The sequence below is a fragment of the Sebastes fasciatus genome, chromosome 7 (genome assembly GCF_043250625.1).
Source record: "Sebastes fasciatus isolate fSebFas1 chromosome 7, fSebFas1.pri, whole genome shotgun sequence".
In the NCBI taxonomy this organism is placed as follows: Eukaryota; Metazoa; Chordata; class Actinopteri; order Perciformes; family Sebastidae; genus Sebastes; species Sebastes fasciatus.
Window position 1 is genome coordinate 2,083,820 of NC_133801.1, and position 15,554 is coordinate 2,099,373.

Below are 15,554 nucleotides of genomic sequence, written 5' to 3' on the forward strand. Positions count from 1 at the left end.
AGATTATTATTATATTATTATTATTATTATTATTCTCATGATAAGAAGCTCAGCTCCTGAAATACACCAGCAGTGTGAATGAATGTGTGAACACAGCAAACACAGACTTTATTCAGTTAACTTTCACATTTAACCAACAATGTGTGTGACCATTAAGGTCCTATAAACATCATGACCAACATTATTCTGATCCCAACAGAAGGAGATTAGAAATTAAATACAGAAAAGTGAAGAATATGAAGCTTTAATATGACGCTAAACACATTTTCTGTCCCACTGAAGACAAACAGTTGCAGCTACTCTTTATAATAACCAGCATTTATAAGTGCTGGTTATTATAAAGAGTTAGCGTTATGTGGTGAGTTTATGTGGTTAACGGCCTCCACAGAGGGCCGTCGGTATCAGAGAGGACAGTTCAGGGTGTTCACACACTAACGGAGATAAACAGCAGATGAAACAACACTGATGAGTTTCACCCTGACAGAGACAGATAACAACTCACTCTTCCACAGACACTTCATGGTGCAGAAGATATTCCTTTTGGTGTTTTTGTCTCTTAAATCATTAAATACATGTGTAAATATATAAATAAGTGTTAACAAACTCTGTATTGTTAAAGGAGAGTAATAGCAGCAAGAAAAGTCCTCTCTATCATTTTTCAGACTTTTTTATTTTACATTTTTTGTCTACATTTTTCAAACTTCTTTCTGAATTTTTTTTAACTTTTTTTTTTATTTATTTTTTTCAATTTTTTTTTTCAATTTTTCAAACTTTTTTATGACATTTGTTAGAAATTTTTCAGATTTTTTTGAGATTTCTTTGACCTTTTTTTTTATGAACTTTTTTTTTTAACTTTTTTTCTGACATTTTTTGTACATTTTTCAGACTTTCTTGTGACATTTGTCAGTACTTTTTTTTTTTTCTTTTTAATTAAATACATGTGTAAATATTTTAAGTGTTGACAAACTGTATTATTAAAGGAGATTAATAGCAACAGGAAACGTCCTCTCAGTCAGCTTCATGTTTCACAGCTGTTACCGTCCTTCAGAGTCATAATACATGACTGTTTATAGGTGAAGGTGCACAAACCTCTCAGACTTTAACTATATATTAAGATGAAGATAAAACAGACTCATGATTCAGCTGAACTCTAGAGACTCAAAGAGAAGAAGAAGTTGTGTTTCTTTAGGGATAATCTGTTCTCTCTTCTCCTTGTTTTCCACAATCTGTTCTTTGTCTAACATTTTGTGCACAGTAAATAAACAAGCAACTAAAGGCAGAAAGACGTGAACTCACAGCCAGTTTCCTGCATGAGCTGCTGGGCGTCTGGGACGTTGTTCATGCTGGAGCTGCTGGAGCCCATCCTGCTGCTCCAACACTGATCTGACTTGTGGTTCTAGTTTCTCTGAGGCTGCTGGCTGCAGACTGACTGGAGGTTTCTGTCTGCTCTCTGCAGCCGCTCCACAGACATGACAGACATGCTGCTGAGCCAATCACTGCTCACCTAACAGGCACTCACTGACCAATGAGCATCCTAGACCTGCTGCACTGTATATATATATATATATATATATATATCTATAGGGAGAGAAACTGTCAGTATAATTTCTTAACGTAATATTTCACCCATATATCATTACTCACTGTGTTACTTTGAATTATTGAACAAAACTTACTAAAACAGAGAAAAGTTAATTGATGATGATGATGATTGATGAAGGCCGTTCTCAGACACCGTTCGTAGCTTTACCTTCGAAAAGTAATGCACTGTAATTCGTGTACATCCGGAAAGAACACAAAAATACAGAAATACCCCGAAATGAATTAGTGTGTAATCCACGTAATCATGAACCAGGACGTATAAAGAGCGGCGAACACGACGTAGGGAGGAGGTCGGGGTGGATGGGAGGGTCAGAAAACACCAGGCTTTCACCAGGAGACCGAAAGTCCACGTTGATTTATTTGTCACGTAACTGATGTACTTAAAGGGACTGTTTGTAAGAATCAGAATTGCTTGTTTACAGCGACAACTGTGGCCGTTTAACCGACGGGCTTCACTAGATACAACCTAGAGGTTTTAGTGCTTCCGTGTCGTTCGTGTTGGAGTCTGATTCTGAAGAGTCTGATTCCGTGCATATGCGAGCGTGCATGGGAAACCGACCCGATAGATTTATACATGTAAAAGTTACAAACAGTCCCTTTAAGTAACGCCACTTCTGTAGTTATTTTAAGCCTAACCACCATCTTTTCCTGAACCTAAATAAGTAGTTTTATTCCCTAAACTTAAGGAAGTTGTTTCATGTGAAGACGGAAGTTTATTTTGAAAAGATTGTATCCATGTAACAAACGGATATCGACACGAGTTGCTGGACATTTGTAGGAAAACAAACTGTTGTATGAGAATACGTTGATTGAAGTTCTGTAAATGGTGTCCAGGTTTAACAAACAGAACTATATCAAAACATCCGTTTAAAAACTCTCACAGAACTGGTGCAGCAAGTCTCGTCTTTGGAAGTAGTGAGCATACGACTGGATCAATGACACTTATGAGATTATTAGAGTTTGTAAACAGATGTTTTGATATAGTCTTGACCCTCATTTACTTCAGTTCATCAAGACTTTTCTCTGTTAAAAACAAGGTAATCTTCAAAAATTCAAAGCAACACGAGGTGAATAACTGATATACAGATGAAGGGTGAAGTATTCCTTTAACCTCACTGGTCCAGAATAATGTTCATGTTATAAACAGTCGGTGTGTTGACTCAGTGGAGCTGATAGGAACAGATTAAAGTGCACACTGTCAGCCTGCTCATGAACACCAGATGGAGTCATTTCCTCATAAATACACACCGTCCAGTGTCCTCAGAAGTACTGCTAAACACCCAGTGTGTGAGTACTGGGACACAAAGTGAGGACATGTTGGTTTCGTTTTGGGTTAATGAGGCTGTAGTTCTTGTTTATGAACCCTCACTGGGGACGGACCGCAGATAAGGTTAACTCTTTACTTTAACCACCCTATTTAGAAATGGGAAGTTATTTATATAGCACGTTTTATTACACATAAACTCAAAGTGCTTTACATTTAAAGACAAATATAAAAATACAGGCATAAACATCATTTAGACGTCGATGAAAACTCCAGAAAACAATCTGAGAAGTCAAGAATTATTTTTAGTCAAACTACTATTACAAAGGTCGAGAATGAACCTTCAGGTTTGTCTGCATCAGTTTTGTAATTTAAACCTGCTTGTAAATGTTTGTAATAAATTATAATTATTATCATTTAATGGGATTACAGCTATGTAAATTGATCGTAATGTACGATGTTGTATTATGTATTTTTTATTTTGTTCTTAAAAGCCGTAACAGGGACAAGGTCTGCAAACTAGCTCCGGCTAGAAGTCCTATATACGTCGCATCGGTTGCACTTTAATTAAGTGTAACAAGGCCTACATGTATTGTCTCTGTCAAATAAATTAATAAATAAATATAGGAACCAACTTTCCTGACAACTTTACTAATGAATTCAAACACCATCTAACCTAATGTTAAAAACAACAGGAAAAGCCAGTAAGACGCATATTGCATATTATAACTCTGGCATTATGAAATGAACATATCATTATTATTATTATCATTATTTTTTAATTGTCTATGTATGTTAGTACTTCTGTATATGAATATGTGTGCAATAAAGAAAGTATATAAGAAAATGTTCAGAGTGATTTGATGACATCACCAAATTCTCCAAGTGATTTGATGACATCACCGAATTCTCCAAGTGATTTGATGACATCACCGAATTCTCCAAGTGCAAAAAATAGCACTTTGCAAGAGGAAAACCGCTTCCTTCAGGAGGAATACTGCTTCCTTCAGGAGGAATACTGCTTCCTTCAGGAGGAAAACCGCTTCCTTCAGGAGGAAAACCGCCGCTTCCTTCAGGAGGAAAACCGCTTCCTTCAGGAGGAATACTGCTTCCTTCAGGAGGAATACTGCTTCCTTCAGGAGGAATACTGCTTCCTTCAGGAGGAATACTGCTTCCTTCAGGAGGAATACTGCTTCCTTCAGGAGGAAAACCGCTTCCTTCAGGAGGAAAACCGCTTCCTTCAGGAGGAATACTGCTTCCTTCAGGAGGAATACTGCTTCCTTCAGGAGGAAAACCGCTTCCTTCAGGAGGAAAACCGCTTCCTTCAGGAGGAAAACCGCTTCCTTCAGGAGGAATACTGCTTCCTTCAGGAGGAATACTGCTTCCTTCAGGAGGAAAACCGCCGCTTCCTTCAGGAGGAAAACCGCTTCCTTCAGGAGGAATACTGCTTCCTTCAGGAGGAATACTGCTTCCTTCAGGAGGAATACTGCTTCCTTCAGGAGGAATACTGCATCCTTCAGGAGGAATACTGCATCCTTCAGGAGAAACTGACCCAGATTAACACCGAAGTGGTCAGACAGATCCTCCTAAACGGGTTCCTCCAGAAACAAGTGGACAACTTGAATAAGCTCCTGAAGGAGAAAGACAGCACCCTGCAGGAAGAATTCCGCGCTTTGCAGGAGGAAAATAGCAGCCTGAAGGATGAAAACAAGGAAAAGTGCTTCCTTCAGGACGAACACTGCATCCTTCAAGAGGAAAACCGCTTCCTTCAGGAGAAACACAGCACCCTGCAGGACGAGGTGCTCGTCCAACCGGGGTCCCTCCAGAAACAAGTGGAGAAAATTCTTAAAGAGGAAAAGCGCACCCTGCAGGATGAAGTGACGGATCTCAAAGTGGCCTCAAAAAGCTCCAACCTGAGCAGGAGGTCAATCAGGGCCTCCGAACTGAACTCAAGGACCTCGGCGACTTTCACGACGTCAACGTGAAGATGCTTACCCGCGAGCAGCAGGACAGCAAGACCCGAACCGACTCTCTCTGGGAAGACATGGCAAACTTGAATGAGATCCTTCAGAAAAAAAGCAGGAACCGGCCAAAGAAGAAGAGAAGAAAGCCGAAGGGAGCCGGACGCCGTCACTAAACGAAACCACATTTTGACTAATGCTTTATATATATATAAAGCATTAGTCAAAATGCAGTTTCATGTGCATATATATATGCATATAGTGTAATATGCATATATATATGCACTTTATGATCATCACATGCAGTTTGGGGCAAGTCATAGTCAAGTCAGCACACTGACACACTGACAGCTGTTGTTGCCTGTTGGGCTGCAGTTGTTTGCCATGTTATGATTGGAGCATATTGTTTTATGCTAAATGCAGTACCTGTGAGGGTTTCTGGATCAATATCTGTCATTGTTTTGTGTTGTTAATTGATTTCCAAATATAAATATATACATATGTTTGCATAAAGCAGCATATTTGTCAGGTTTCACAATGACGTGTTGTAAGAAGTGTCCTTCTGTCACCCGTCATGGCGTCCTGCTTTCTGTCTCTGTTTCCTAGAATTCACACCCTTTCTCCTCTCTCTCTCTCTCTCTCTCTCTCTCTCTCTCTCTCTCTCTCTCTCTCTATCTCAGTCTCTCTATCTGTTGTGGTTTTTTTCCAGGCGTGGAAGTGAAGTGCCAGTATGTTCGGCATGTGGTGGCAGGTGGCAGGTGACACGTGGGCGGGGAACAAAAGGTGACAGATTAAACAATGAGCCACGTGGCACCGTAATCACACCGTAATGTTCTGAGCTGCACGGAACAGAACAGAACGGAACGGAGGAGGAGGATCGAAAACACAGAACACCTCCGGCCCACACGGTTATAACTACTGTTTAATATACGTGTATTAATATATGATCTGACAGGTGGATTGATTGACAGGCGATCAGTGTTGACGGATCTTATGAATCGCAGGCCGACACAGACACAACTCTGCTCTGCTGTTCAGCCTCGCTGGGCTTTTGTCCTGACTGTCACAACCAATGAAACCAAAAGCATCTCAGTGTGTGTGCGTGTGTGCGTGTGTGTGTGTGTGTGTGTGTGTGTGTGTGTGTGTGTGTGTGTGTGTGTGTGTGTGTGTGTGTGTGTGTGTGTGTGTGTATGTGTGTGTGTGTGTGTGTGTGTGTGTGTGTGTGTGTGTGTGTGTGTGTGTGTGTGTGTGTGTATGTGTGTGTGTGTGTGTGTGTGTGTGTGTGTGTGTGTGTGTGTGTGTGTGTATGTGTGTGTGTGTGTATGTGTGTGTGTGTGTGTGTATGTGTGTGTGTGTGTGTGTGTGTGTGTGTGTGTGTGTGTGTGTATGTGTGTGTGTGTGTGTGTGTGTGTGTGTGTTGGCTGCGAGCCAATAGGAAATGAATGAAGTTTTCCTGGCTGAGTGAACTTTGACCCCCTCCCGGCTCCTGCATGGCTCTGATAGAATACAACACACTTCAAGTCCACAGCAATACTTCACCGAGTACGACTAAAAACTATTTAAAATGTATCGTGACAGCAACGAGCTCTGAGGTTACAAGTATCATATCAAATTCAGAAAATATTATTGTCAATATAGAGACCAATAACATAAATGTTTGAATAGTGGTCGTGGCTCCGCCTCTTCCGCTACGTAGCCAAGATGGCGACAGTTGAGTGTGTAAAGTGTCCAGCGTTCCACACTCAACCATCTGACCATTTTGAATACAACATCTGGGTACTTTGAGTGCACTGCATTTTGCCATACTTCCCAGTGTGAACGCACTTATGCACTCAAAGTAGTAAGTGTAAGTACAGAAGTACGCGGATTGGAACACACTCTAACACTATAGTAGCCAGATAACGACTACAACAACAACAACAACAACAACAGGCTACCTACCACTTAGAAACCATCCGTAATAACTTCATCACAACTTTGAGATCTCAGCAGACGGCTGCCGGCAGTAATAACAACCTCTTATAAACCTCTCTCAAACCTTTTGTTTGCTTTGGTGTCGGACTGTTTGGTTCGGTAATCCTCTGGTTTACGTTACTAAATTCCGGTTTGATCACATACGAGTCTGCATAGCAACGGTTTGGTTTGTGGTCAGAGTCCTTTGTGATCCACTTAGTGAACCCAGAGGATGTATTTGGCACAGATTCATGCATTCTGGATGTGCCACAGGCTGGATATTAAAGTACAATAGTTGGTCCTGAGATATGATTTTTCAGTTTGAGGTGGCTCTGATGTCTCAAAAGCATTTACAGCATCATATATAATAACTTTTAGAAGATTAGCTTTGGTCTAAGAGTTGAAATCTAACATTGGGCAGCAAGATAATAAGTTAAGCTTCATGTTTTCTTAGGATTAGGCAACAAAACTACTTGGTTAGGTTTAGGCAACAACACTACTTGGTTAGGTTTAGGCAACAACACTACCAAGTTGGGTTTAGGACTAGATCGAGATGGCGGTCGGCGTGCTTCCAGTTTGGAGACGCAGTATGACGGAGTATTCCTAACCTTATTCATTAGTGTACTTTGGTAACATACAGCCCTGCCTTTTGCTAGATTATTGACAGTTGTGCTGAAGTATAAAATATATAATAGAACCTGAACTCAGCTGTTGATGACTTTGTTGTCCTCCCACTTTTGGGACTCAAGTCTAATAAGTGATTCTCAGATATTAAAGGTAGATACTATGATGAATGTCCTCTCAGGTTTAATATGTGTTAGAGGACTGTGTGACTGGTTGTACTGGTCAGCTCCCAGTGTGACCGTGTAGTAGGCTACAGACTCATTTTCTGTCTGCGTAAAAAGGCTGAAAATTCATCTCGTTAAAACCTATTTTCTTTTTTTTTTTGGAGAAAGTATGTGGAGAATGTGGTTATATAACTGTGCCATTGTTTCCAGAGACAAATGAGAGGTGACGCTCTGCAGTCCGACTCCTAGCAGCAGAGAGAGACGGAGAGGAGGAGGAACATCCCACTGAGACCAGCCAGACTGGTAATGAGAGGGAAAATTACTCCACGGGAGACAAAGAAATACAGAGAAACGACTGCATGAGGGACATGTTGCCCTCCCAAACATATCTCAACATCTCACCTTTCCCCTCGGCGCCACCATCAGGCCAACATCCACTCGGTTGGGTTTAGGCAACAAAACTACTTGGTTGGGTTTAGGTCAGGGGTCCTTTAACTCCTCTCCAGTGGCTCCCTGTGGATTTATAAAAATGGAAATGAATAATTGTTTTTTGTTTATATTTTCATTTTTATTTATCATTGTTGTAGGTCTATGGTACGACGGTACGACGGAGTATTAGGGCCACATTGAGGGAAAAAATAAATCTGAGATTATGAGAATAAAGTCATAATATTAAGTGTTATTCTCTTTTTTTCTCGCGAAGTTATGACTTTATTCCCGTAATATTACAACTTTTGATACTTCTTCTGATACTCCGTAGTACATTTGCACTTTGGCTTTGGCTTTCTCGGACACTTTCTCTTTAAAAAAGATATTCTAATAATAAACGTCTGAATGAAGCAGTAAAAGTGAGCCGACCCAGGCTGACCCGGGCCGGACTGAAACAGGGATTTCCAGCGCCTGACGTGACTCTTGATGTCTTTGTTCGGGAGTCTCCGGCTGCACAGGAAACTCTTGCATTGAGTGATTTATTGATGTGAAAGCTGCACAACAACAATGAAGTCGGTGGCTAATGAGCAGCGACGCCTCGTTCACTTTCAGTATTGTGACAGTAAGGTGACATCAGGTATTCCCCGTGTCACCTGTGTACACACACACACACACACACACAAACACACCTGTTGATTGTATAACAGTGATTCTGGTAAATAACATTTCACCGTGTTGCATTTCACAGCTAATCCGTCATGAACTCGTAGGGTTTAGTTTCAGAATTACTAATGTGAATGTGAAGTGAAGCCGCTGCCAAAGAAAGTAATGAAACCCTGCAGACTGTCAGTTCATTGAAATGTTTCTGTCAACGACCTTCGTCAGACATCAGACTCACAGAAACATCTTTATACCAGAGACGGGCTGAATGAGGGGCTGCCTGTTGTTGCTCGTGTTTGAAGTTTACAGCCGTCTGTAGAGTTTCACGTCTTTAAGGACGATGTCCATCTGTCAGTCGGTGCACCAGTTTACACTCAAATGTCTCAACGACTAACGGACGGATTGTGATGAAATGTGGTTCATACATTCATGTTCCCCTCAGGATGAACTCTAATAACTTTGGTGACTTCTCATCTAGGTCAACATTTTAAAACTGAACATGTTAGACATTATCTGCTAAGCATTAGCATTGTTTAGCTAAAAATACAGTACAGCCTCACAAAGCTGCTAACGGGACCGTAGACTCATAGCCTTGTTTCATTAAATATACATGTTTTGTTGTCAGACGTATAAACATTTTATTTTATTATTTTATTCTTATTATATTGTTGGTCATTGGTGCTTTCATATATATTTATTAGGGCTGTCGAAGTTAAGTTTTAACGCCACTAATTTCTTTAACACAATAACGCAACTTGCGATTCTTAGGTTGTAGTGAGCTCAGTTTTAAAGCTAGAGTGAAGATCCTGGTATCATATGAAACTATAAAACCTGATGAATCCATCGGTACCAACCAGGTCAGACTAGCTGCTCATGAAGGAGGTTAAATAACGCTCTGAACTTATGTAAAATTTTAGCAAGGAAAAAATGAATTGACCTTTTTGGCCTGTTGGAATTGAAACAATCTGAAAACAACATCTGATATTGTGACTTTAAAAGGTGTGAATGGTTTTGCAAAGAGATCAAGCAGATATGGAGAAACAATTGCAGGTTTGTGTCCAATGTAAATGTAATATTCACTCTTCTTTTAGCTCTGTTTTGGTCTCCATCAACTCCTGAGTCGCCCACTGTATGCCATTTTTTTTTTTTTAAGTTTATTGTTTAAATGTATTTTTCTCTGAAATGTTGCAAAGCAGAAGTAAAGTTGCACCAAATAGATTCAAACAAAGCACCTCTAAATTGTTCTTAAAAGAGTACTTGACTGGTTTAACACCGTCAGATTCATGATGGACAGTCAAACAGTCTTCTTCCTCGTCAAAACCTGGCGCCTACATTGCCCACAATGCAACTGAGCCACCAACAGTTGTGTTGGAGGTTTGATTCAATGTTAGTAAGACAAATGGATCTTTAATTGAGCATTAATCACATAACCGACTGATGTCTTGTCAGGTAATAGAGCAAAGTGGTATTTCCGTGAAACAGTCACCTTCACTCAGCGGTTTCAATATCAAACAACTTCCTGCTTCTAGTCGAGCTTCCTCATAGTGACCTTTCCTGCCGGATCACGCCGGGCCTCGGCGGTGTTTTTGGGACATTGTTCTCCGGAGACCTTCATCTCGGATATAGTGAAACTAAAGCAGATAATCATCTCTTTAAAGAAATATCTTATTTCTGATCTGGTTTTATAGTTTACCGATTGAAGAGGCCGCCGCCGCCGCCTCCTCCTCCTCCTCCTCCTCCTCCTCCTCCTCCTCCTCCTCCTCCTCGTCCTCCTCCTCGTCCTCCTCCTCCTCCTCCTCCTCCTCCTCCTCCTCGTCCTCCGCCTCCTCCTCCTCCTCCTCCTCCTCCTCCTCCTCCTCGTCCTCCTCCTCCTCCTCCTCCTCCTCCTCCTCCTCCTCCTCCTCCTCCTCCTCCTCCTCCACCTTCCTCCTCCACCTTCCTCCTCTTCCTCCTGCTCATTCCTGGGAGTTTCCAGTTAACGCTGATCCCTAAACGGGTTTCTGATTTCTTAACAGTAAAACATCAGATTTACTGTAAGTACTTAAAAAAGTTAAACTTGATAAAGCTGTCTCGCCGCTGACTCACCGGCCTTTGAGGACAATCCCATTGCGGCTGATACCAGGTCCCTTGAGTTGATGGAGGGGATAAGAAACATAAACAAAAGGAATTTAAGGTTGTATTTTGGTTTCATTTAGTAAGAACAATACAAACATTTTATTCTCAAACTAATTTGACTTTAAAAATGACTTTAATTTGGATTGCATGCATTTCATATTTGCATTGCATTGCATTTTCGCACCATTTTTAGCTTGTAACTTTACATTTTTCTTGTTATTAACTTAAGATTTAATTTAATTTAATAAATTAAATTACATTTTTGTAATTAATTTTTAGCTTGTAAATTTACATTTTTCGTGTTATAAACTCAATTTTATTTTATCTAATTAAATTGTATTTTTAGTCTGTAACTTTACATGTTTCTTGTTAACCAAACTTAAAATTGTATTATATTAAATTAAATTAAATTACATTTTTGCATTTATTTTTTTAGCTTGTAACTTTACATCTTTCTTGTTAACTAAACTTAAAATTGAATTTAATTCAATTTAAATCTATTTTTACATCCATCTTTAGCCTGTAACTTTACATTTTTCTTGTCAACTAAACTTAAAGAAGTTAAATGTTTAATTTCATTTTTTGCATTTTGTTTAATTTTTGCTGTTTTGCAAATCGGCACGATGTGCTCAGATATCACACTCACAAAAACAGCAAACTGTCTTTGCATCGTCCTCCACTTGAGGGTGAATCCAATCTTTAAACTCACTCTCTGTCCCAGTCTTTGTTGTACTTTTTGCCATATTTCGCCCACTTAGTACCGGGCATAGTTAGCTAAGATTTGTCTCAAAACAACACTTGTGAGTGGCGGCGGTGGGGGTGGGGAGGGGCTAGGGATCTGGGTTGAGCACAGATCCTGCATCAGGACAAAGTAGACTGGTACAGAGCAGAGAGACAGGAGCCCAAATAAGAAACTACACTTTAGAAACAAGCACAACAAAAACACAACCCGCAACTACCAACATTAGTAATCGACTCTTCAGGAAAACAATCTCAAAGTCGGTTATAAAAAGCCGATTTGGCAACTCTGCAGAGAAGACGTAAAGCAAAACACGTCTTTAAAAGGTTGCATTCGATAAAGAAGGATGCTCTGTGGAACAAGAGTGAAAACTGAGTGAAAGAAAAGACTCCTCTGAAACAGACGCCGACACACTGACTCACTTTCTGCATCTTTGTAGTCTGAAATCTAAATCTAAGTGTAGACCGGCTGGTTCCAGCGATCTGACTGAATCAGAGGAGAGAGCTCAACAGTCTCTGGTCTTAATTTTGAATTTCCTGATCAGGTTTCCCTCGAGGAAGAAATTCCTGACGGTACGACGACTGATCTGGTTCAGATAAAGATTAAAGTAGGAGAGAAACCAGACCAGAGTCCTTCCTCTGTAAAGGAGAAACGAGTCCAAACAGCAGCGATGATTCAGGAGACTCTCTAGGAACGGCTGTGGGGGGGAGCATGTTCTCCACTGGTTACCTTCTCACAGTAACGTTAGCCTCAGGATGTGTTCACACTACGAGCGACACAGCGACAGGCTACGAGTCAAACTGATTCCAGACATTTGTTGCTGCGTGTTGCGCTAAAAATCAAAGTTGAGCATAACCAATCAGGTTTTGTTTCACCATTTCCGGTCCCCGTCTCTCTCCCCACTATTCCCGTTATGTTCCATCTAAAAGAAAAGTCCGTCAGCCAGTTCCCAGTGCTATTTAAAGGGACTATTTGTAACTTTCAGAAATGCTTGTTAACAGCGACACCTGTGGCCGTTAAGTCAACGAAAGTCAGCGTCGGGCTCGCGCTTGCTCGCTGTAAATAGACATGAAGGAGCATCGCTCAACACAGTGAGGAGACACACGTCAGCTAAAAGCACAATATCACTCTATATTTCAGCTGCTTGGCAGTAATGTTAGCTGACCAGACCAAGGTCTCTCCATGAATCAATGCTGATCCTAGTGTTGGCTTTTCCGGGGGTACATTTATACGCTTAAAAAGTTACAAACAGTCCCTTTAAAGGATAACATCTGTATTTTTTAACATAAAAACATGAAAGTGTCTCTCTAGAGCCAGAGTTTGGTTTGTCTGTTCTGGGCTACTGTAGAAACATGGAGGACTCAGTGAAGAGGAGCCGCTCCCTATGTAGATATGAAAGGCTCATACTAAGCTAACGAAAACACAACGATTCTTAGTTTCAGGTGATTTTACACTAATGAAAACATACTTATGAATATTATATTCCATTTCTGCTAATAGAACCTCCCAAATGTTAAACACTGGTCCTTTAAAATGACAAAAATATGTTATTCACTTCTCTCCAGAGCGACACACACAAACGTTTTCTGATCTGACCCCACTACGGTGAAGGTTCGGCTACATTTAGGCATAAAAACGACTCCAGTTGAAGGTTAGAGAGCTGTTGTGGTTAAAAGACACCAGAGTGGACTGTTGGTTAGAAACAGGAAGTGGTCTCCGACATCCAGCCTCCTCTCTGTTGCTCTATAACAATGTCAAACCATTTCTCCTTTTGCTCATAAATCCTCCGGCGTTGACACTCGGACGTAAACATATTTTGCGGAAACATTTTTCTCTCATCTCCCAGAAACATTCACATGACGGGAAATAATTCCTGCCAGCTTATCGACAGGTTGGAGATCATCTGAATTACTCAGATTCGACCGAGCAACTCTGAAATCTGCAGCGTTGAAGGGAATCTACTGAGCGTGTTATCGTGGGACTTCCTGGTGGCTTCCTGTTTTTGTTTTCGGTCGAGGGTTGATGGAGCCGGGCTGATAAAGTTTGGTACTGACGGGACGTGCAGCTGAATACTTTATATATGGAGGGAAACTCCGGTAAGAGAGTTTCATTCCAGAGTGACACCTCTGTTATCTGCGGACGATCTCTGGGAGTTTTACTGAAGTTATTATTACAGGACAAACAAGAACACATGATTCATCTGGTTCATCTGGTGCTTTTCAGCAATCTGCACACATCTCTCTGCTGAAGTGAAACGAAAGATTTGAATGACTCGTCTCTTTACGGACAGGAGGAGGAATGTGTCCCAAACAGTTTAAACGTAACATGAAAGGAAGATTTTAAAGATTAATACGTAAAAGAAGAAAATAACTAAATGGCAGAGAGTCATAAAACGTGCAGTTCAGTCAAAGAACGTGTATTGATAAAGAAGTTAATGGTTCGTTCCATTGCAACGTCAGCGCCCAGCAGCAGAGCTACGCTTCCACCATTTTGGACTGAAAGAGACTTCCAGACGCCAGTAAAACGTCCGCCTACAAAGAGACGTACAAAAGTAAAACTAAATTATTTTTTATTCTATTGTTACATTCTACCGAAATGACCTGTGTTGAACAATGAAATATTATAAATATAATCAGTCCAAAATGGCGGCAGGAAGGAGTTTATGTTTTCACCGGCGTTGGTTTGTTGGTTGGTTGGTTTGTTGGTTGGTTGGTTTGTTGGTTGGTTGGTTTGTTGGTTGGTTGGTTGGTTGGTTGGTTGGCTTGTTGGCTTGTTGGTTGGTTTGTTGGTTGGCTTGTTGGTTGGTTGGTTTGTTGGTTGGTTGGTTGGTTGGTTGGTTGGTTGGTTGGTTGGTTGGTTGGTTTGTTGACTTGTTGGTTGGTTTGTTGGTTGGCTTGTTGGTTAGTTTGTTGGTTGGTTGGTTTGTTGGTTTGGTTGGTTGGTTGGTTGGTTGGTTTGTTGACTTGTTGGTTGGTTTGTTGGTTGGCTTGTTGGTTAGTTTGTTGGTTGGTTGGTTGGTTGGTTTGTTGGTTTGTTGGTTTGTTGGTTTGGTTGGTTGGTTGGTTGGTTTGGTTGTCAAAAAAAGCAGCGTAGTTTCGTGTCTTTGTTTCTGAACTCTTTGGTTCAGTCTCTGTAGAAGTAAATCAGATGTGCTCAGCCGGATATTTTTGGGTGATGGATCGTCTTTTTGTGGTTTTCTACAGAGAAGTGGTCAAAATACACAACCGTTATACGGCTTAAATATTACTGTGATGAAACATCAATCATCTAAATATCAGCTGTGTAACCTTGGATTTACTGATTAGAACTGTAGTTTAAACGATTTATACAAATTTCAACAGATATACAATGAGTTAATAATCCCCAAACTCTGTATTCTGTTAATATTCGGTTTAGTTTACAAAAATCATTTCTACCTTTACCATTAATGGACATTGTGTGTTTTAAAAAACATAAATATTACAGATGTTTTTGGGGGTTTGAATTTAAATCATTCCCACCATAAACAGGCCACATGTTGAGAACGATGTCCTGGGTTTAATGTTGTTTTAATAACAGTAAGGTGCTTAATAGTTATATAACTCTATTGAGTGAACCATGTTGTGTACCAATTCTCCCGTATGGAACTAGATTCATAACATCGAGTGGTGATTTGTGATGTCATAATGAAACTTTTATATCTAAAGTCCGACATTTAAAACCATATATGATAATATTACGGTTATTAATATCCAACAAGTTCTCATCCTACTTCTCCCACGTCACTTTTTGGTCGCAGTAAACACGTGCTAAATGTTGTGAATCAAACAAAAACACTTAGCTGAGGTTTATGCATCAAAACCACGATAGTTAAGTTCAGAAACAAACATCGTGGTTGGGCTTAAAAATACGACGTTTATACAGTGAAAATGTGACTCGATGTTGTGATGACGGGACGCGAATGAACATCTGATTGTAACGTGAAAGTGAAATGGGACACCAACCACTCTTCAACTAGTCCTAAAATACCCAGAATTCATTTCATTCCAAGATGTGACATCACT

The 15,554-nt window shown here is 40.4% G+C and overlaps 1 protein-coding gene across 2 annotated transcripts in view; it reads right to left on the bottom strand.

The window, feature by feature from the left end:
• The window catches only part of chp2 (calcineurin-like EF-hand protein 2), a 45,669-nt gene that overhangs the window by 5,204 nt on the left and 24,911 nt on the right, over positions 1-15,554 (bottom strand). Inside the window, exon 1 of one of the 2 annotated variants that reach the window (XM_074640977.1) lies at positions 1,297-1,455. The exons of the other annotated variant lie outside the window; for it this stretch is intronic. Coding sequence (XP_074497078.1) covers positions 1,297-1,363 — 67 coding nt within the window. The 5' untranslated portion in view covers positions 1,364-1,455. Of the gene's footprint in view, positions 1-1,296; positions 1,456-15,554 lie in introns of those variants that run through there. 2 annotated transcript variants of the gene reach the window in all.